General features: G+C 45.2%; 1 protein-coding gene across 2 annotated transcripts in view; it reads right to left on the minus strand.

Moving 5' to 3' along the window:
- MPI (mannose phosphate isomerase) overlaps nt 1-22097 on the minus strand; it is a 29183-nt gene continuing 7086 nt past the window's right edge. For both annotated transcript variants that reach the window (XM_066592401.1, XM_066592402.1), the window contains exons 3-8: nt 15393-15593; nt 10538-10679; nt 9441-9629; nt 7143-7316; nt 1876-2084; nt 1-435 (exon numbers count right to left, since the gene is read on the minus strand). In XM_066592401.1, coding sequence (XP_066448498.1) covers nt 223-435; nt 1876-2084; nt 7143-7316; nt 9441-9629; nt 10538-10679; nt 15393-15593 — 1128 coding nt within the window. In that variant the 3' untranslated portion in view covers nt 1-222. The remainder of the gene's footprint in view (nt 436-1875; nt 2085-7142; nt 7317-9440; nt 9630-10537; nt 10680-15392; nt 15594-22097) is intronic.

Here is a 22097-nt window from a genome sequence, read left to right on the forward strand (position 1 = left end):
TTTTCATAGTAACTAGTTTTTATTTCACACCCCACACTGCAAAAATAACAGCAAGTATTTGGTAAACTAATACAGATAACCCAGCTTCCAGTGTAGCGTTCAAAAAAAGGTTTGATTCTTTAATACCTAAAATTTCTTTAAATTGCAACTTAGTAGTGCAGCTGTAGGAATTGGAGCAGGATTGTAGGACTAGTCATGTAACAGCCTTAGATCTCGCCAGCATTACAACACACAACAAGCCCTGAATAGAAGGAGATTGTGGGATGGCTCCACAGTAAGCGTCACACTTTCATTAGCAGAGATGAAAAGAACTGAGCCTGGATGAAGACTTAATCCTCCATGGATTCCTTGGGTTGAGGCCTGGCCCTGAATGAACAGTAGAATGCTTGCAGAATCTAATGGTGAAACCTGGTACTGGGATGTGGAAGATGGAACCTGTAAAAGGAGTAAAAGAGACATTTTGGTTTACTAGTAAATCTATCTTGTGTTTTCAGTTATATATTTCACCATCACATCAGGCCTCTTGCTATTTGTCATTAGCAAAAAGTATATAATAGCCAGTACTACAATGCCTAGAATGCTCTTAAGCCTCTGTTCATGTAGCTTTGGGGCGCTGTGTTTTGCATGCACATCTAAATAGTTAATTATTTAGTTTGATCTACTGTGGAGTGAATGTAATGTGTTTGAAAATATACACTGAACGAGCATTGCATCAAGAACACCTACTCAATTAGAAGAAGGTCCACCTTTTTGGGTGATCGTAGATTTCCTGAAGATATGACTGCAGATGGTCAGCTAAAAGATTCCTGTAGTGTTCATTATTCAAGGATTGTGGTGTGATGAACAATGGTCCTAGGACATGCTAGGAAAACGCTCCCCAGACCTTGACACCACCACCACTGGCCTGCTGAACTCCAATGGTACACCCATGGAATATTACTTCATATTATTTATGCCAAATGCAGACTAAGCAATCAGTATGGTTCAGCAGAAAATGGGACTTGTCACTCCAGTTGCCCTTCTGCCATGTGTCCAAGGTCCACTGATATCTTTCCTGGGCCCATGCAAGGCATTATTGCCGATGACACAAAGTTGTTAGGGGCAACCTTGTCAGTCTGCCGTTATGAACCCCAGTCAACACAAGGTATTCCGCATAGCCATTATGGAAATTTGTCAAACGTCCGGGTTGTTGTACTGCTGGGCCAGTTGATCCACTACGGCATGTCATTGCTGAGACACCAGACATGCCAACCAACACTTGCCTCTAGGTTTAACCACACTTGGCCTGCTGTTGTGTGATCTTCTGTTGGATGTCTGACTGTGGTTCAACCAATGTTGGTACACTCTTAATACCGCGGTTCAGCAACTGCCAACAAATGCGACTGTTTCAGAAATACTGGCACCACAGCTCCGGGCACCAACAATCTACCTGTGGTCTAAGTCACTCAAGTCACCACGTTTACCCATGACTGCCAAATGTTGCCTTCTGCTCTGCAGAAAAGAGGTCAGTACATCATCTGAGAGCAGATCGGGACGTGGCTATCACGTTGTACCGTGTTACTGATCACAAGATGTCACGTGCCAGCTGTTCTTAATGCAGTGATCGTTCAGTGTATGAGAAGCCCAAATAAATGATGATTTATGCACTGTACCCTGTACATATTTACTGTCCTCTGTGCAAAATGGTGCTCAACTTTTTGTACAATACATTTTAAAAATCTAAGACTGAAACATTTTGGATATATAATTTCTAGATCATTTATTCAACATTTATAAGGAAAATATGCAGACCTTTCATTTGACACCTGAATCATGTTGTTTGACTGAAAAACTAAAAATGCATCATATAAAGTGCAAAATATGCTGTTAATTCACCTCAATTTTGATGACTGAGAAATCCGGTACAGGAGGGTTATAGAGGAGGGCGTAACAGTCTCCACTAACGGGTGATGGGATAAACAGCTTGTCAGCAGCAGGAGCCGGTATGTAGGTCAGCATTGCACACAGTGTGTCCACATCAATATACTTAGGGGTAAGTCCAGCACGGACAGTGTTATCAGAACAAGCCATACATTCCACGCAATCTGTAAATATACAAAAACATTTTTTATATATCAGCATATGTTGCAGTGTGTCTTAAAGCCCTTATGTATGCATGCAGACCACTTCTTTACTAAACAGTTTTGCATTTGTTACTCTTCTTTGAGACATTGTCCATTCGTAACTCATAGTGCTACAGACACAGTCCTGTTTTTGATCATTTCATCTCTAGTCTCACTGCAACTTGAGGCCCGTTTACACCCCAAGACAAGCTTTCAAACAATTGAAAGATTGACAGTTTTAGCAGTCATTTTGCATGAAGTGTTAATGGACACTAATGTCCATTATCACTTTATCACCTTCATCTGAATGTAAAAAGGCCTCCGGGGGCTGTTTGCAGAGTCGGGCATGTGGGCTGGGCTCTGCACACACCTGCATTGTTCTGGCACAGGCTGTCGGCAGAATACAATGTAATCTCTGGCACCCACTGAGAAGACAGCGTGCGGTCTGTGTTATCTCTCTCTCCAGCTGAACGATGGATTTTAAGTAGAGATGAGCGAACGTACTCGGATAGGCACTACTCGTCCGAGTAATGTGCCTTATCCGAGTACCTCCCCGCTCGTGCTGAAAGGTTCGGGTGCCGGCACGGAGCGGGGAGCTGCAGGGGAGAGCGGGGAGGAACGGAGGGGAGATCTTTCTCTCCTTCTCTCCCGCCCGCTCTGCCCCGCTCCCCGCTGCGACTCACCTGTCAGCAGCGGCAGCTCCCGAACCTTTCAGCACGAGCGGGGAGGTACTCGGATAAGGCACATTACTCGGACGAGTAGTGCCTATCCGAGTACGTTCGCTCATCTCTAATTTTAAGCTTATCTTAAAATCATCGTTCAGACGAAAAGTTCACGATGGCCGTGTTTACACGTAACGATTATCGCTCATTTGCCATTGTTTGAACGAATTTTGAGTGATAATCGCGTGTAAATGGGCCTTTAGTCTTGGAGCATAATTCCCCTGGTATTACATTGAGGTGTGAATGCTATGACCCCCATTTCACGCACACAGTTGAGGAAGTGGGGATAGGAGATGTTAAAAGCATGTGAGAACCATGAAAATGAACTGTCCATGTCCCTGACTGTGACATGGAAGAAGACCACATTCTACTCTACCTAACAAAATAATGGCTCTGTGGGATCAAGCAGTAGGAAGCATGAAATGCTTACATCTCATTGCATTAATTGTTTTGAGCACCAAAGCAAAGACAGACATCAGATCTTAAAGGAGTTGTACGTGTTATGTAAGGGCATCTCAACGGGTCTTCCGTGGTGTAGAGCAAAGCAGGGGATACTCGGGTCTCCCTGCTCATCCCCTGCCAGAGGCTCAGGGTCTCCCTGCTGGTGTCATTGTTACAGGCTACAGTCAGCCTGAGCTGCCTCCAAACAAGCGGCTGCAGACGATAGCGATAATCGCTGAGCACTGTAATTTGCCGCAGCAGCTGCTTTGTTATTTTACACCATGGGGACCTGTTGAGATGCCCCTTGCATAACTCTGACAACTCTTTAAAGTGGTTTCAAAGGCAAGCAACCAATGTAATAAATAGAAAGGGAGGACTACGATACCAAGGAAGAATATCAAAATCCATGAAATCAGCAGAGAAGTGTCCTAGTAATTATATAAAAGGTGAATATAGTGATCTCTACCATTATCTATTTATACCTGGGACTGTAACAAGGGGATGTCCTCTACATCTAGAGGAATAAAGGTTTCTATGGAATTCTCTGTCTGAGGACATGGTGATGGTGAATTTGCTAAAAGAGTTCAGGAAGAGTCTGGATACTTTTCTTTAGGTGAATAATATTACGTTATAGTCCCTGATTACTTCAGAAGCTATTCTTTGAGAAGTCCGGAAGGAATTTTTTCCCTAAGATAATGAAAATTGGCTGTTGCTTCATGAGGGTTTCTTCTGCCTTCCCTGAGTAAATATTGCAGCATAATAGGTTGCGTTGGATGCACGTATGTATTTTTTGAACCTTACAAACTGTCCGCCATTTCCAACACTGGTCTTAGTTATTCCCGCGGCTTCATGTATTAGGCACATCTCGGCACCACCGTGCACCTTCCTGGCCTGACGACCCCCCAACAGTAATTCAGGGACCATAAACTTTCACTCCTTTATCAGTGTCTAGTTAAGAATGTTTGTGTACCTGTTTCAGCATTCCTGGCCTGACTACCCCCCAACAGTAATTCAGGGACCATAAAACTTTCACTCCCTTATCGGTACCTAGTTAAAAATGTTTGTATTCCTGTTGCAGTATTCCTTTAAAGTGCAAACCAATCACATCCATGTCTGTGCCTCGTCATAAGTATGTATGTTATAAGTGTGTATAATTATTCATGCCTCTTCGGATCCATTCTATTTTAGCCTGAAGAAGAACCCGAGAGGTTTGCAAGCTCGCTATAACATCATGTATTTTTGTTAGCCATTATAAGGTATCATATCTACAAGATGACGTGGTTTCTCTTGCTGGAAACAATCACATGAAAATGTACACCAGGTCCAAACTGGCGTACATTTCTGCCATAATTTACACCAGTTTTTAGTGTAAATTATACATAAATCAGTTGGTCTGGGGCAACCACACCTCTTCCTGACAAGCTCCAACAATGTTTTATGAAATTGTTGAGGCCAGCACCAAAGGCCATAAAAGTTGCAAATTTTTGCTCAAGTAGGAATTTGTGCAAAACTTTGTGACTTTTTTTACACCATATCTTTAACAAATGTCCTCCTATGTTACTATGTATTTATTCAGACTAGAGCTATCCAGATAACACTATTATTTGTCCTTCCCCTGCAGTTCTCTCTGGCAGCTTGTGATGATCTCATATGTCATATAGAAATAAATGGTAAAAGACATCATAGGTTTCGTTCTATAGGTAGCTTTTTCATATATCCTTTTAGATATTATGATGGTAAAGTTCCTTGAATTGGGACCCTTTCTATTATCCAGAGCACTCCCTACATCAGATTTACACAGTATGTTAGTTCAGCCTGGAGAGCTGATAGCATGGACATGGCTTAGGCTCTCTTCAGATTTACGTCTAAAATTTCAGATTTTCTGTTCCATCATAGAATAGAAGAACAAAAAATAGCAGTGTGTCGGATCCATCAAATGACAGACACCAGTGGCGCCCAACACAACTCATTGGATATAGTGTGTTCTGTTGGGTTACTATCATGATGTTCAGCATTTTGTCTTACATGTTGTACAAGTAGAGGTCTTGGCAGCTTGTCACCATAATTTGCCAAAGATTTAGAGAGATAATTTTGCCCAAGGCCGCTTCCCATTTAGCCATATGTTTGTGGCAGACAGTCGTAACACTTATTTGAGAAGACAACATATGTTATAGATATATCTCAGAAATGGAGCCCCTAGTAGAGGTCCCACCCAGCTCTACAAAGCTTCGCAAGGAGGTTGGGAATGCAGACCTGAGTGAAACTAAACACTGAAATTACAAAATGATGAACTTGATAAAGGTGGAATCTCTCAGTGTGGTAAATGGAGGGAATGTGTAAGAAATTGAAATGGAAAACATCCCAGAAGCAGACAATACACCAGGGTCTACAGAGGGACTACAAACTGGATCCATATCTGGAAATGCTACCAAACCCCAGGCAGCTATAGACTCTGAGTAGGTATGGACTAAGAGAACACAGAAGAAGCCATCGGAATCAGGGCGTCAAACAGAATTGCAAGCCCAGGGAGAGCAGACTGTGTTAACGACCAAGTGGCCATGGAGGATGACGCAGACTTCCTACTGCGATGTCCAAGATAGTCAGCTGTGAGAGACGCTCGCTTCAAAAGACTCTTCCCAGACTTCAGCTCTGTGGAAGAGGAAAACCAAGCAGCTGCAGCAGCACAATATAGTGCCTGCCATAGACTGAGAGGAGCATGATATGTCATGGATGCCTATACCTCCTATGCTTGATGTGATCCTATCGCTAAACCCTCAAATCAGTATTCTCCACTTGCTTTGGTAATACTAATGTTTATTTGGTCCTGCCAATAAAGCATAACCGATCTAGGCATCTTATGGCATCTATGATCCCATGTAAAATTGAGTATGTTTGTAAGGATTTTATCTCCGACAGTGGAACCCTAATGGGAAGAGTTTCAAAGTAAAAAAGCAACTTGGGTAAGAAGGTCATTTTAAACAGTTTATCCAGAAATGTTTTTTTTTTCCCCAAAACCCTACTCAGCCGGCAGTAGTAACATAAAATTCAAACTTCACTGCTCCTGTTCTGTTGGCGCCCGATCTCTGCTGGTCCTCACTTCTGAGTGCAGGAAGCCAGTGATGAAGTCACTGACCCAACAGCCATGTGAGCTCTGCAGCAAATCACTGGTTCACTTCAGTCCGTGATTAGCTGTAGTAGTCGCAGGCACTGGTGTCATGACATCATCATGCTGCATCTGAAAGTGAAGACCAGCTGGATGTGGGCACTGGCAGGGCAGAAGCGGTGGGAGACTGCAGATGGGGTGAGTGACTTAACTTTTAAGTTAATACTGCAGGCTGACCAGGGTTTTGAAAAGACAAAAGTCTCCGGATAACCCATTTAATCACAGAGATGCGCCCTAGACTATAATTAGATTTCCATTTGTTTGGAAGCATGCGCAATTTGCAAAATAACGGACAAAAGCTTTGAGGGTATGCAATTACAGTTCTATTGAAATAAAGGGACTTGGCTAAAGGAGACATATCTCTGTGCTTTCATTGTGCAAAATGTTGTGGTCCAACCAGAAAATGACATAAAAAAAAAGAGAAATTTGTCTAACATGCCTACCAAGCAAATCTGTTATTCACGGTGCCACATTCTGACAAATTTAGCAAAAACAGTCTGCCAAAAAAACATCACAATGTGACATCACTTGAGGAGTCGGTCATGACTCAGTGCTTGCACCAGGGGCCTTTACCTTACCTGTCAACTTTCTAGGAACAGCACTAAAGAACAAACTGTAGATGAAAAAAATATTCATATGTTCCAAGATTGCTTTCCATGATGTAAAGTTTTGGGTGTTTTTCTTGAGTGTTGGAAATATTGTACAGTTACTCACCACCCTCCAGATATGCATGGGGTTCATTGGCTCCAAGATACATGGCTTCTCCAGGCTGAAGATTCACCACATTGAGAAAATAAATAGCAAAACAACCGATATCTCCAGGGAACTGGGAGTGCAGTGTGAGGAGCAGGTCTCCGATACAGTACGACACATCTTCTGCTTTTTGAACTGAAATATGTTATGTAAGAAATAGTCAATTATGATATAATGTGACAGAATGCAACAAGTGATATACAGATACTCCTCTTTTTGTGAACGTTCCAGTTACGAACTTCGCTAGATACGAACAAGCCTGTCCTGCAGTATGATGTATTGCCATAGCATTACATCATACTGTGCAGCGATCAGCGGGCATTCTATCAAGCCGTGCAATAGGCAAAGCTTGATAGGCACTCTGCATAGGCAGCCCTGGGGCCTTTAAGTAGGCCCCCGGCTGCCGTGGCAACCATCTGGGGACTTTCAGAAGGCCCCTGGCTACCATGGAAACCACAGGGGGCCTTTCAGAAGGCCCCCAGCTACTGTGGCAACTGCATGGCATCCCACGATTCTGAAAGCGCCATTTAAACCATTAACAGTACCAGATTGTCGGAGCTGCTGCAGCTGGGTATCGGCTGTAAGAAACAGCTGGCACCCAACATTGTATGGAGTGGGATCCACCCGCGATCCTCCTTCCATACAAGCATTTGTTCAGACATACGAACAAATGCGTTTACGAGCAGCTTTCTAAAACGCAACCAGTTCATAAGTAGGAGATTATCTGTATACACAAAGGGCCTAAAGCGTTCTGACTAGAGATGAGCGAGCGTACTCGGTTCGGGTGTTTTTGCACTCGAGCACCGCTTTTTCCGAGTAACTGACTACTCTGACGAAAAGATTCGGGGGGCGCCGGGCGGACAGCGTGGTGGAGCGGGGGAGGGGGGGGGGTAGCAGTGGGGAACAGGGGGGAGCTCTCTCTCCCCCCCCCCACTCCTCTCTGCAACCCCCCACTCACCCTCGTCACCCCCCGAATCTTTTCGTCTGAGTAGTCAGTTACTCAGAAAAAGCGGTGCTCGAGTGCAAAAACACCCGAACAGAGTACGCTCGCTCATCTCTAATTCTGACAATGATATATATTTTTTGGTGAAATCCATGCCAAAAGTACAAGCCACTCCCCATAACAACAGCTTCAGCCCCTCAAAAATGTTGCCAACAAAGCAACCCTCTGTAAACCGCATCAGTAGTGTGTCACATAGTGCCAGAATAGTCTGCACAATTTTATATAACTACTTCCCTTCACACAGCCAGTTACATTACAAAATTCTGGCTACCCAAATCCACCACAAGGGGAAGATCAGTGCATTCAGATTTATACGGCTCCTCACAGTGCTATCTGCAGGAAAGAATTCCGGGCTCATCCAATTTAGTGGTCTTCTGTGCTCATCTAATCTTTCCCTCTATTTCACAAATTTGGCCACGTCTAGAGTTTCTGCTAACTCTATGGTAGATTTATTGTGGGGGATTTTACACCCTAATGATGGTGTCCTTCACTTGCATTGAACCACATATTGAGAGTTGCCATGAACAGCTACCAAATGGAAATGTTAACACCTGGAATAATCTCCAGACCTTTTATCTCCTTAGGTTGTTATGAAATAATAAGGGAACAGGACGCACCGGAGACACAAATTAGATATTAGAAAAAATGTTTTGACAATGAGGGTGATCAATGAGTGGAACAGGTTGCCACGGGAGGTGGTGAGTTTTTCTTCACTGGATGTCTTCAAACATAGACTGGATAGACATCTGTTTGGGATGATTTAGTGAATCCTGCACTGAGCAGGGGGTTGGATGACCATTCTATGATTCTATGGACCATGAAACTGCTTATAAGTCATTTGCCCAGTTCCTTTTGAGCCTGTGAAAATGGAGGAACTATGTAATAAATGGTTGTAAATACTGAACACTTTTAAAGTAAGAGGTTTGTTAAACGACATAGACTAAAGACAAAAGTCTACTCTTCAATCACATCATGATGGCTTTGTTTCAGATCCATTGTGGTGTTGTACAGAGGCTAAATTATGATAATTATGTCACTGCCCAAATACTTGGACCCAAGTCCAGAATCATGCAGAAGAAATTCTTTCCTATGCTGGAATCCAGAGAAAGAGCCATATGGTATACATTGGTGATGGAATATCTCTTGGTTAGATCAGATGGTAAATGTTAAGACTAGGAAACTTTTGCTACTGAACAGCATTCTGGAATAAAGTCTGCCTTATTTGCTTATATTTGTCCCTCGCTATATTTATGTACCTTGCTGTGTTACACGCTGCACCAGCAAGTTAAGTTGTTCTGCAAACTCCTTCTTGCCGCTCTGCATCATGCAGGTGAAGCATCGCTGCAGTGCCTTCCGTTGCTCCGCCTCCTTACTGGGATCTTCTGCACTGTCCTCCAGCTGTTGTGCAGCATCCTGACCAATAAGTGCACGAAACTCTGGAATGCCTACAAAACAATGGCAAATACTGAGTATTGTCTCTTTTAATATGAAAATGTAGTTTTCATGTAGTGCCTAAGTGTGAAGATGTTTCATTTATGGCACTAGGTTTCTTTACACGGCATTGGCTGCAGTTTGTGGAATTCTTCATGTTCTATCCCTTTTCTCTTCACACTTGGAGTACTTAAATAGAATGGTAAATGTTCATTTAAAGGGGTATTCCTACCTGAGACATTTTTATCATAACAGGATATGCCATAAATGTCTAATAGATATGGGTGTGCACTTGTCTCCAGAGCAGACGACCAAACACCCATCCCATTTGGTGAGGTGGCCACCATGACTCTCTTTATTCATTTCCATGGGAGGTGAGGATAGCTGAGCATGCTTGCGGGACTGGAATGGGGAGACCCTTTTGCCGGAGATAGGAGCACATCCCAGAGGTGGGGCCTGTATCTGTCAGACATTTATGGCATATCTTGTGGATGTGTCAAAAAATGTTTGAGGTGGTAATACCCCTTTAAAGAGGATATATAACCAAGATCTAAAAACCGTGCCATGTATTAGGAAATCAGTCAGAAGATAAACTGTAGCAATAACCAAGCATTTTTAATCCCTTCTTAACTTTTAACACATTTTGCTAATTAGTTACAGTGGCTACTTTTACAAAGGTGACAACAGGAAGTGCAGACTTATTAGTTGTCAGTTTTTAATTAGCTTCTCATAAACTGACAAGATTGGTCAGATTGGTCTTTTAATACTAAAGTGACCATCAGCTTCTGTGCCACTAATGCAAAAGTAACTAGCACAACTGAGTACAAATATATTTTAACATATCTGTAATCCCTGCATATGTAAATCTTTATTAGGCCCCCCCCCCCCCCCCCATGTATGATCAAAGTGTAATGGTGCATACCCTGCAAGAATCCTACAATCTCAGATATAGGTCTGAATCCACAGAGACCCCGGAAAGGAGTGAGAGCAATGGCCATCTCTGGCTTGTGGTTGTCATCAGGATAATGCTGAGGAAACTGAGCATGCAGCTTCTTGGCCAGTGCCTAGGTATAAAGTTAGAGGAGAGAGAAAGAAGACATGAGTGAGGTGTTAGAACAAGAAATAATAGAGAGAAGAATGAAAATGAGAAAAAACATGATGAGATGATGTTTATATTAGATAATGAAGGCGTAAAGCATTTAATAAATGTCCCTGTGTGTCTTTCAGAAATCAATACAGGAAAAGAGGAATATAGGCAGGTAGGAACTATTAGGGGTTGATCCAGGGAACAGTCTGATTGCCATTAGGGAGTCGGGAAGGAATTTTTTCCCCAAAAGGGCTAATTGACTTCTGGCCTTGGGGTTTTTTGCCTTCCTCTGGATCAACACAGTAGGATAGACAGGCTGGACTAGATGGACAATGTCTTCATTCGGCCTTACATACTATATGTTACTCACCGTAAAATCTTTCTCGTCTCGTCATTGGGGGACACAGCAAAGACCATGGGATATAGCTTCTGCCACTAGGAGGCGACACTAAGCACAAAAAAGTTAGCTCCGCCCTCTGGCTATATCCCTCCTGCCGACAGCAGGCTAATTAGTTTGTCATGCCAGCAGTTGGAATAGCCATGCAGGAACAGAGAGACAACAAATGTTAGTCATATGAATGAAAAACACGCAGCACCATGTGCAACTTACAGAATCCGGAGTCCGACCAGGACCACCAACCGTGTCATAGAAAGAAAGAGGGGCGGGTGCTGTGTCCCCCAATGACGAGACGAGAAAGAGATTTTACGGGGAGTAAAAAATCCTCTTTTCTCGCTCGTGTCATTGGGGTACACAGTCGTCCCCAAGGGTGGGTACAAATAAATCAACACGCATGCGGTCAGTTTACAGCCGTCTGTAAAACCTTTCGACCCAGCGAAGCGTCGGCTGACGCGAACGTATGTATTTGATAAAATTTAGAAAAGACCGCACCGGTCGCAACACCACCTTATGAGGATTCCTTCCCGTAACCGCTTTGCCCAGTCAGTAACAGCCTTACTGACCCAGGACGAGGCAAACACAGGCCTAAAAGCTGACCCTGCCGCCTCAAAAACGGTCTTTGCCAAGGCCTCGACTCCTCGATCCTTGGGATCACTGAGGGAGGAGGACTCTGCCGTGGGTAGCACGGTATGCTTAGCCAGGCGCGAAATGGGTGGATCCACTAGCGGTGGGACCGACCACTTCTCCACTAAGTCCTGCGGGAAGGGGTATTTCCTGTCCAAGTAACCCATCTTGGAAAGACGCTTATTCTGTGCCTTCCACTCCTTAGATAGGACCTTGTCAAAGTCCTCATGAGGAGGAAAGGTTTTCGGAGAGCGTCTAGGCTGCCTGAAAGAAAATGATATCCCAGATGCCTGTGGTTCCTGTTCAGTGAGCTGAAAAGTGTCACGCACCGCAACCACTAAGCTCACCACCATTGCCGAAAATTTGGGGACCTGATCCTCCTCCACGACAGAGTCTGAGGAGGATTCAGACCATTCCTCCTCCGAACCATCTTCTTCTGCCAACAAGCGCCGCAACCTAGTACCAGAAGAGCGCAAAAGTGACGATGAGGATGGTGACCGGGAGGGCCGCCGGGAGTCCGAAGGCCTGACCCGTTTTCGTCTACAGCCACGCTCCTCACGTGAACTGGAGGCGTCCTGCGCTAATTTTTCCAAAATTGCGCCACATGCCCGAGAGAGGTCAGACACCGCCAGTGACAAGGAGCGGGCCCACTCCGGCTCGGCTATAGCTGGGGGCTGAACGGGGGATGGGTGCCCTGCACAGCCGCCTGTTTCGCAGGTGAACAATCTCTACAAAAGGGCTCAGCCTGTCCGCATGCGAACTTTAGGTTACAGCGTGAGCAAGCAAAGTGCGTTACTCTTGCTGTCCCTAGTCCAGCCTCCAGGGCTCTGGGGTCGGACATGGTGCTGGGATTTCACCGGCAAAGAAAACTGCGAGCTATCCTCTGCTATGCCAACCGCCGGCAGGAGGGATACGCAGCGAAAGAGGGGAGCTAGCCGCCAGGCAGAGCTTATCCAGGTCCTTGCCGAGGTCCGAAGAGGTCCGGGGAGCCGCTGGGTCGGGAGACTGCAGGGGCTGAAGGGCTTTCTTTCCTGGAGCTTGAGCTGTACAGCGTATAAGCTGAGCAGAAAAGGGCAGCAAGGAGTGGAGCAGCAGGGCGGTTTTTAAGTCCTGGCGCGCTGTCAGCAATAGGCTGCTTCTCTGATGTCATCCCCCTTCACCTGTGCTGAGGGAGGAAGGAGGAGGGGCAGGGCGGCGTGCATTGCCGATGAGGCCACACCCCTGCATGGAGTCAATGAGGGGGGGCGTGGCCACACCCACCCACCGAGGTATTGCCGCGAAGCCATGCCCCGCGTCACACGGGGGCCTGGCCACACGGCAAGGCCACGCCCCCTCCGATTCCGGCAGTGCAGCCCCCTCCATTGAGCCCCCACATCGCAGGAACTCCTGCTGGGAGCCCCTGTAGGGAGCTGGAAGACCAGGGCATACTGAAAGTCGTTGCCCTGAAGTACCATGCCCGCGAGGCCACGCCCCCCCGCCGGCTTGTGCCTGGAACCAGCGCCCTGAATATCAGGTGAGCCCATACCTCCACGGTGAACTCACCTGCCCACCCCCACCCCGCCTGCAAGCTCAAGGGGAGCCGAATGCAGGAATTCCCCAGCGAATAATGCCCTCCGCTGCCGCAGCCATACATACCATATACTACTCCCGACGAAAAGGAGCCTGTCTGCCTGCGCCTATCCCTGCGCCTCGCTGCAGCCCACAAGGTACGCGTGCAAAAAGCGACATACTGGGAGAGCCAGGAAGGGGGGAGGGGGGGGGGGGTCGCCAGCGCATACTCACCTCCTGCGTCCTTGCTGGAAGAAAAAGCGGCTCCCCAGTTCCAGCAGCCTACCCCTATAACATTACCTGCCCATGGGAAGGGGATGCGGACCTCTGCACCAAACATGGGGGGGGCTCTCGCTGGCGGGCCATATGCATATATATATGATCCGGATGTGCCACCTTTTCCTCTGAGGCGGGCCGGGCAAGAAGCAACCTGGACAAACCCGAGGTTGTTCGCCCTCCTCTTCGTTCGGGTTTGATGGGGAGCGTCTTGCCTCTCCGTCTAACCCTGGCCATTAAAGCTACCCTAATGGGCACGACCGTCCTCCTACGAGACACTAAGCTAAAAACTAATTAGCCTGCTGTCGGCAGGAGGGATATAGCCAGAGGGCGGAGCTAACTTTTTTGTGCTTAGTGTCGCCTCCTAGTGGCAGAAGCTATATCCCACGGTCTTTGCTGTGTACCCCAATGACACGAGCGAGAAATGTTGTTAGAAGAATTTCTGTCATCATCTTTTTGAAACCCTCACTGAGAGCACCATAAAGTTGTGTCGGTCACACTGGTAATAGTGATAGGTCTGCTTAGTGTATATGTGCAGTAGTTTGGGAGAAACTTGCATTTTATTACTAGCAGCCAGACACAGAACTATTATATTGCATATTATACTGCATATTCATGAGCTGCAGGATAACCACACCCACCCTGCCCTCCAGCCAATGATTGGCAGCTCTAGCTCTATGAACAGTAATAAGCAAAGAGCTGTCCATCAATGGCAGAAGGGTGGGGTAGGTGTGGCTAGTCTGCTGCTTATGATTATCCAGGACTACTTTAGATAGTCCTCTGTGCATGTGCTGCTACTGATAAAAGGCAAGTTTCTCAGAAACTGCTGCACAGATCCACACAGCAGACATTACTGTAATTAGTGTGACACGCACTACTTTGTGCTGCCCTCAGGGATGCAAAAATATGGTGACAGAGTCTCTTTAAGCTTCAGACCTGTAGCAAGGGCATTTTGGTATTCTGTTTAAATGAAATGTCTGGGATTTGAAAAAAGGGTATCTCTTTATTTCCACGTAAAGCACGACCCTTATCCAAGAGCTGGGCCCAGTATTGCAGTTTAGACCCATTCACTTTGAGTTTTAGTGTTCCTTTAAGCAGGTTGTGCCAAATGATATAACGTTATTCCCTATCTGCAGGGTAGGGGATTAACTATGATTGTGGGTTTCTGACAGCTGGGACCATACAGAGAATGGGGGTACCGTAGGTACTCACATGAATGCCATGGAGGTTAATCATGCCACTGAAGCTCCATTCATTTCAATCGGAGCATGGAAAGAAGTCAGCAATTTTCAGTGCTCCCATTAAAATGAAGGGAGTGGCAGTACACATGTGTGACCTCTGCTCCATTCATACAGGGACCTACGCCTGTTCTCAGGATTGGTAGGGGTCCCAGTAGTCAGACCCAACCAATCATAAAGTTATCCCCTGTCCTGTGGATAGGGGGTAACAATAACAATATAACTTGGCACAACCCCTTTGAACTACCCTTAGGCCACTTTCACACAGCAGTATTTTGGTCATTAGTTGTAAGCCAAAACCAGTAGTGGAACTTATATAGAGGAAGTATAACAAAGATTCCCATGTCTTGGACCCACTCCTGGTTCTGACTTACTGATGCAAAATGCTATTTATTATACTGCTGCCTGAAAGTGACCTTACACAGTACAACTGAACACTGTTGGCTGAAGACATACAGACCGTCTATTGCACATCTGGAATATCAACTGTTACATAAAAGCTGCAGTCCATAGGATTGCATTAAGATGCATCACTGTCCTGTGACAGATAGAGAAGCCAATATCAAGTGTTTGTAGCCTCAGTCTTATTAAAATCGATTCCTTTTACCTTGTCGGGATGAGCTTGGATAGACAATGCAAGCCTCACAGATAGAACTTTAAACAGAAAGGGCAGCTGATCTTGAAAATCTTCTCGGACCTTCGACCCCAGACAATCTGGATGGGCGGCAATCCATTGTCCCAATGTCTTCTGATTAATGCGGTTGTCTGTGATCAAAGCATCACCTTTGGGGTGAGTTCCCATCCACAACTGATGATGAAACAGCAGCAGTGAGAAAAATTCCAGCATTTAAACGGTGGATAAACTAAAAAGTCATTATTCTGTCATCAATAATGCTAAAAGTACACAGGCATGTTCTGATTTTATCCTACATTTGATACACATTAAAAACAAAACATTGACCTATGACTCCATACAAAAACATTAACCCTTGCTAAACTAGACATTAACCCCTTCCCGATGCAGGGCGTAAGTTTACGTCCTGGCAGCCTGGTACTTCCCGCAACAGGACGTAAACTTACGTCCTGGAGATAGCGCGGGATCACATATGATCCCGCACTATCCCGCAGCGGGAGCCGGCTGTCAGTCACAGCCGGCGTCCCGCTGCAACAGCGGGGGGGCATGGGAGATGCGCCCCCCGCTGTTAACCCCTTCCCTGCCGCGATCTAAGTAGATCGCGGCAGGGAAAGAGTTCACAGAGGGAGGGCGTCTCCCTCTGTGTCTCCGGCCGGAACTCGCGATGTCATCGCAAGAGCCCGGCCTGTCACCATGGCAACAGGACGCCAGACACTGGCGTCCTGTATTGCCTATGCCTATAATCGCTGTACAAGCGATAAGGCATGGCAGAGCAGTAGATCTGCCATGCCTTATGACAGCGATCATCAGGGCAGTGGTTAAAGTCCCTCAGAGGGACACAAACAGTGTAAAAAAAACAAAGATTAAAAAAAGAATTTAAAAAAAAATGTAAAAAAAAGAGTAAAAAAACCATTTTTTATGCTTTTTCTCAGATTAGCATAAAAAAAGGTAAAAAAAAATAAAATCCCACATTTGGTATTGGCGCGTCCGTAACGATGCATACAATAAGTTGCACATGCTTTTGATTGTGCACGGAAAAAAAACGCTTAAAAAAACGCTAAAAAACTGAGGCAAAATGCAAATTTTTAGCATTTTGCCTCACTAAAAACACAATAAAAGTGATCAAAAAAGCCGTGTGTACCCCAAAATGGTACCAATAAAATCTACAGCTCGTCTTGCAAAAAATAAGCCCTCACAGAGCTCCGTACATCAAAAAATAAAAAAGTTACAGGACTTTGAATGCAGCAATTTAGAAAAAAAAAAAAAGATTTCCAAGAAAAAGGGTTTTTATTGCAGAAAAGTGGGAAAACCTAAAAAAAAATTAAGAATTTTGGTATCGTTGTAACCATACCGGTCCGCAGAAAAAATGGAATGTCTCATTTATGCTGCATGATTAACGCTGTAAAAAAAATAAAAAAATCTATGGCAGAATTGATGCGTTTTCTCTCCCTGCTATCATTAAAAAAAAAAGTTTTACAATATAATCTATGTACCCAAAAGTGGCGCCGATAAAAACTACAGTTCGCCACGCAAAAAACAAGCCCTCATACGGCCGCGTCGACGGTAAAATAAAAAAGTTACGACTTTTGATAAATGGAGAAGAAAATCCGCCAAAAATTGTTGCGTCCTTAAGCCCAAAATAGGCCATGTCATGAAGGGGTTAAAGGGGTGCTGTCAGCAAAAAAAATTAAAAAAATTATACTCACCTGTGCCTTACCGGGCTGTTCACCACGAACCTACTGCACTCCTGATGTCCCTCTGACAGCCTTTCTATCGTAGTGTAAAGTTCCAGCTTCTGCCACTGCTCCGACCACTGCCGGATTGCAGGTACTCCCGCTCGGGTCAGTGATCGACGTGTCACAAGTGACACCTCGCCCACTGATTGGCCTGGCGGCATCTAACCTCTGGAGTCCTTAGGTGAGTTGATGGAGAGTGCGCATGCGTCTCACTTCCTGGCGCGCTTGTGCCCTCGCCGTCAAGTCTCCAAGGACGTCAGAGGTTAGACGTGGCCAGGTTGGCGTCAGCACGCAGGAGCCGCTGGGAGATGACCCCTCACGCGACAGCTAAACAATGGAGGGAAGAAATACAATGGGATTAGGTAAGTTTACTTTGGTTTTTTTTTAAACTCTTTTCTTTCCACAGGTTAGACTGTATAGGGATGCAGGTGAGTATAATTTTTTTATTTTGCTGACAGAACCCCTTTAGCCCTTGATATACCAAACATTAAAATTCAACATCATATAGAAGCTAAAATGTTACTAAATAGAGATGAGCGAACGTACTCGGTAAGGGCGATTTCGCAATCGAGCACCGCGATTTTCAAGTACTTCACTACTCGGGTGAAAAGTACTCGGGTGCGCCGGGGGTGAGCGGGGGGTTGCAGAGGGGAGTAGGGGGGGAGAAGGAGAGAGAGAGGGCTCCCCCCTGTTCCCCGCTGCTACCCCCCCGCTCCGCCGCGCCTCCCCCCCCCCTGCCCTCCGGCGCACCCGAGTACTTTTCACCCGTAGTAATGAAGTATTCGAAAATCGTGGTGCTCGATTGCGAAATCGCCCTTACCGAGTACGTTCGCTCATTTCTATTACTAAACAATCTAATACATAAACAGTAAGGCTCAGTGCTGGTGGTAGGCTGTGTGGTAAATGGAGGCTCAGTGCTGGTGGGAAGCTGTGTGGTAAATGGAGGCTCAGTGCTGGTGGGAAGCTGTGTGGTAAATGGAGGCTCAGTGCTGGTGGGAAGCTGTGTGGTAAATGGAGGCTCAGTGCTGGTGGGAAGCTGTGTGGTAGGTGGAGACTCAGTGGTAGATGGTGGCTCAGTGCTGGTGGGAAGCTGTGTGGTAATTGGTGGCTCAGTGCTGGTGGTAAGCTGTGTGGTAGTTGGAGCATCAGAGCTTGTAACCTAACACCCTGGTGTATGCTCCAGCATGCTGTTTTTGTATATGTTTGAGGGAAAAAAAAGGTTTGGTACCATGTTAGCCAGTAGGGTAAAGTGTGATTGTTTTTAGTAAGGAGAAACCAAGTGTATTTGTGTAAACAGTGATTTGTTCTCAATGTCTGGGCAGAAGGCCAGGCATTTGTAGTAAGAATAAGCCCTGTTCTGTGTTTTATGTGGAGAATGTTGCTGTATTGACACAAGTTTTAGGGAGTGCCTGACAGACCATAATCCTACATGATATAGCAAATGCAGCCACTCACATAGTTGCCATATATTCTGATGTTAACCCGAACTGGGATGCTAACCGTGACGGTGGAAGTAATAGTCTGCATGGGCACAGAAACGCTACAATGCAGGGCGTTTAAAAAGCTGGGAAGAAACCTATGAATTTGTCTAAAGTAGCAGAGGTAACACAAGGCACAGATGAAAGTCCTGCCGCTTATTTTGAAAGCTTGTGTGAAGCATACAGAATGTATACCCCCTTTGACCTCTCCCAAGCTGAAAACCAATGTATAGTTAACTCATAGTTTATGGCACAGGCAGCTAGTGATATCCGAAGAAAGTTACAGGAGCTGGCAGCTTTTGCTAGAATGCATAGCGCACAATGGCAGGGGACAAAGGACTATTAAACAATGAAAAAAATGGGGGACTTGTTGGCTGCAGCAATTTAATCAAGACAGCCCCCACCACCATATAACGCCCAAAAAGACCCACTTCCTTCATACGTACAGAAGGGCAGGCCTCAAGACAGCCCTCTTGATGGAGACCAATGCAAAAGGTGCAGGAAGCATGGTCACTAGAATAGAGACTGCCCCCTCAGTTCCTTTGCTCATACAGGAAGAGAAGGAAGAAGGGGTCAGGCCCACAATGGCTGCTCATGACAAATGCTCACATGACCAAGTAATAAGGCTTCCTATGAGAAAACCCAAGACTGAAGTTGAAAGTATGCACCACTCTACATCCAGCAACTCTGTTGTCCACTAGAACTGGAACCCCTGACGATAATGCTGTGAGGTGATGGATGAAGCCTTTAGCAGCCATCCTAATCTACGGGACACACCTCTTAAAGCTCCTGATGTCGAATAGTACACAGATGGTAGCAGCTTCATGGAAAAAGGCATATGCTATGCTGGATATGCAGTGGTAACCCAACAGACTATAGAAGCAGAACCACTCCTGTTTTTTGTCAGCACATACACAGGGTGTGTGGAGGCCTACCCCACTGGGAATGAGTGTGAAGTTGCCAGAGCACTACTGAGAGACAGAATTCCAAGACATGGCCTACTAGTGCGAATTTGGTCAGACAATGGACCAGCCTTTGCTGCAGAGATAAAAGAGTTAGCCAACTGTCTTAAGATCAGATGGAAATTGTACTTTGCACACAGACCTCAGAGCTTAAGAAAAGCTGAGCACGAGTCAGAAGACTCACCTAAAATGGCCACAAGTCCTACCCATTGCTCTGCTCAGAATCAGATCTGCCCCCACTAAAGAACTGGTTATTCCCCTCTTAAGATGATGTAGGGTAGGCCTAACCAAGTAGTGTTGAGGATTAAAGTAGACAACAAAATAGTGGGAGAGATGATAAATCAGCAGCAGAGGCTCGCCCTGGGTAACACCATGGCAACCATCGCCAAAAGAGCAGGAAAAAGGTTACCTACTTTTTGAATATTTCTGAACAAAAGTTACCTATACATCTGGATACTGCTGTGTACTTTTTATCCAGGGGTAAAAGTCTAGGTGAAAGATTGGCTTGAGAGGCCTCTGGTGCCAAGGTGGAAGGCTCAATACACTGTTATCCGTCTACCCTGACTGTTGTAAAAGTTGCTGAGATGGGACTTTGAATACACCTGACCAGAGTCAAAGTGGCCTACACTGACCATACCTGCTTACCACACCCGACGGATCACCTGAAGCTCACCTTAAAAACCTCCAAATTCTCATGTGAACTGGGGGCAAAATTTGGTCCAAACCTCTCAAATTTGTCTCTTTCACTTCATCCCAAGCATCAGCAATATTTTTGATGGCATCATAAATGATATAATTCTGCCAGAACTCCCTTAAGGTAATTTCGTTATTTCGGGTAGCCCTGTCAGCTTGCAAGAATGTCCTCCATAAATAACAGATTTAAAGCAGGCTATGACTCCCTGATCCATTGGCTGAAGTAATGATGTGGTGCTAGGAGGTATAAATACCATCTTTACATTGGGGTGCATCTCATTTTAAATATTTGGATGTCCAGGGGCATTGTCAAGGAGAATTATCAAAAGGAATGTTTTTGCCCAAGCAATTATAATCAACAACAGGGATAAAATTGTTCAAAAACCATTCTTGAAAGACCCAAACTGTGACCCAAGCCTTTGACTGTGTGCTCCAAACAGGAAAAGATACCTTAGTGACATTACATAGTGCCCCTCGGACTTAGGGAGTGATGCACTAGCAAGGCCTTGAGCTTTAAATCCTCAGATACATTACCCTAAATAATAAAGTCAGCCTGTCTCTTGATGCCTTATGCACTATGTTTAAATATAAAGGTGTCCTCCCACCATGCCACGTAAAATGCAGCAAGAGTACGGAAAAATTTAGGCCCCCGTTGGGGCTCCAACAATTTGTAAATAATAAATATTATCAAATAAAAAAATTATGTTTCAGTAAATATTCAATAGCCAGACAGATAAATTCCTTTGGTTCTAATGAATATTGACTGTGCTTGTCAGAGTGGAAACTGACAGCTTAAATTGCTAAGGTATGTGGTAGGCATGAGTGGAGATTAACAATGTCACACGTTAGCCAAGAGTAATCAGAGGACTATGAAAAATGTTGGAAACTCCTGAGTACATCAGTGCTGTCCCCACGGTACCCATGAATACAAAGCTTTAAGGGTTGAAGACAGCCATCAATCTCATTGATAGACCCAATGTCTGAGATGAGGGGTCTCAATGTAGGTGGAAAATAGATAGGATAAGATTAGGGTCTACTAAGAATAATCACAAAGTGAGAAGATTAATTAAAGGTATTGCAGGGTATTGTCATGATGATCCAGGGATATTCCCTATTATCAGCTGAGGGTCAGGAAAGAATGTTTGCACATTAAAACAAATGAGTCTGTCTTTCATGGGTAGTTACTGCCATTCTATGAATCATTTCCCCATTGATTTTAACCTTTTCCAATCCACTGTCTGACCTCTGAAGACATTATGATTTAAGGCTGTACAGCTCCGATGCAGGAAGACGTCCGTCGGGGTTCTCTTGCTGTATATTGCCAGCCTCTCCGCTGTCGGACCCTATCCAACGTGTCGCCTCATGTAGTATTGGCTTTAGCCAGCATATAGCGCCATTGTATAACGGCAGAAAAAGAGTAAGCCCCCTAGGAAAACCAGGATACAAATTGGATTGGAAAGGGTTAATTAGCTTTGAAAACACGGAAATATTTCCGTTTGATTCCGTTGTGTTTCATTTCTGTTTTCAAAATGGAATAAATAGCGCAGCAGTCTGCACACAAGCTGAATACAGGAGAGTGATAGCTGTTGACTGCACAGCGCTGCAGCTGACAACTGTCTATACTGACAAGAGGCAGATTTGTTGCAGAAAATCCTGTGATGGTCTTGTATATCTGAATGGGGTTGCAGAAATCCATGTGCATGCTACAGAAACAATGGAATTCAAATGTATGGGTTGTACGGATGTTTGCAGAAATTCCTGCAACAGACCTGCTGTGTGTGAATTACTCTTAGGATACTGCTTCACTAG

The sequence above is a fragment of the Eleutherodactylus coqui genome, chromosome 2 (assembly GCF_035609145.1).
Source record: "Eleutherodactylus coqui strain aEleCoq1 chromosome 2, aEleCoq1.hap1, whole genome shotgun sequence".
In the NCBI taxonomy this organism is placed as follows: Eukaryota; Metazoa; Chordata; class Amphibia; order Anura; family Eleutherodactylidae; genus Eleutherodactylus; species Eleutherodactylus coqui.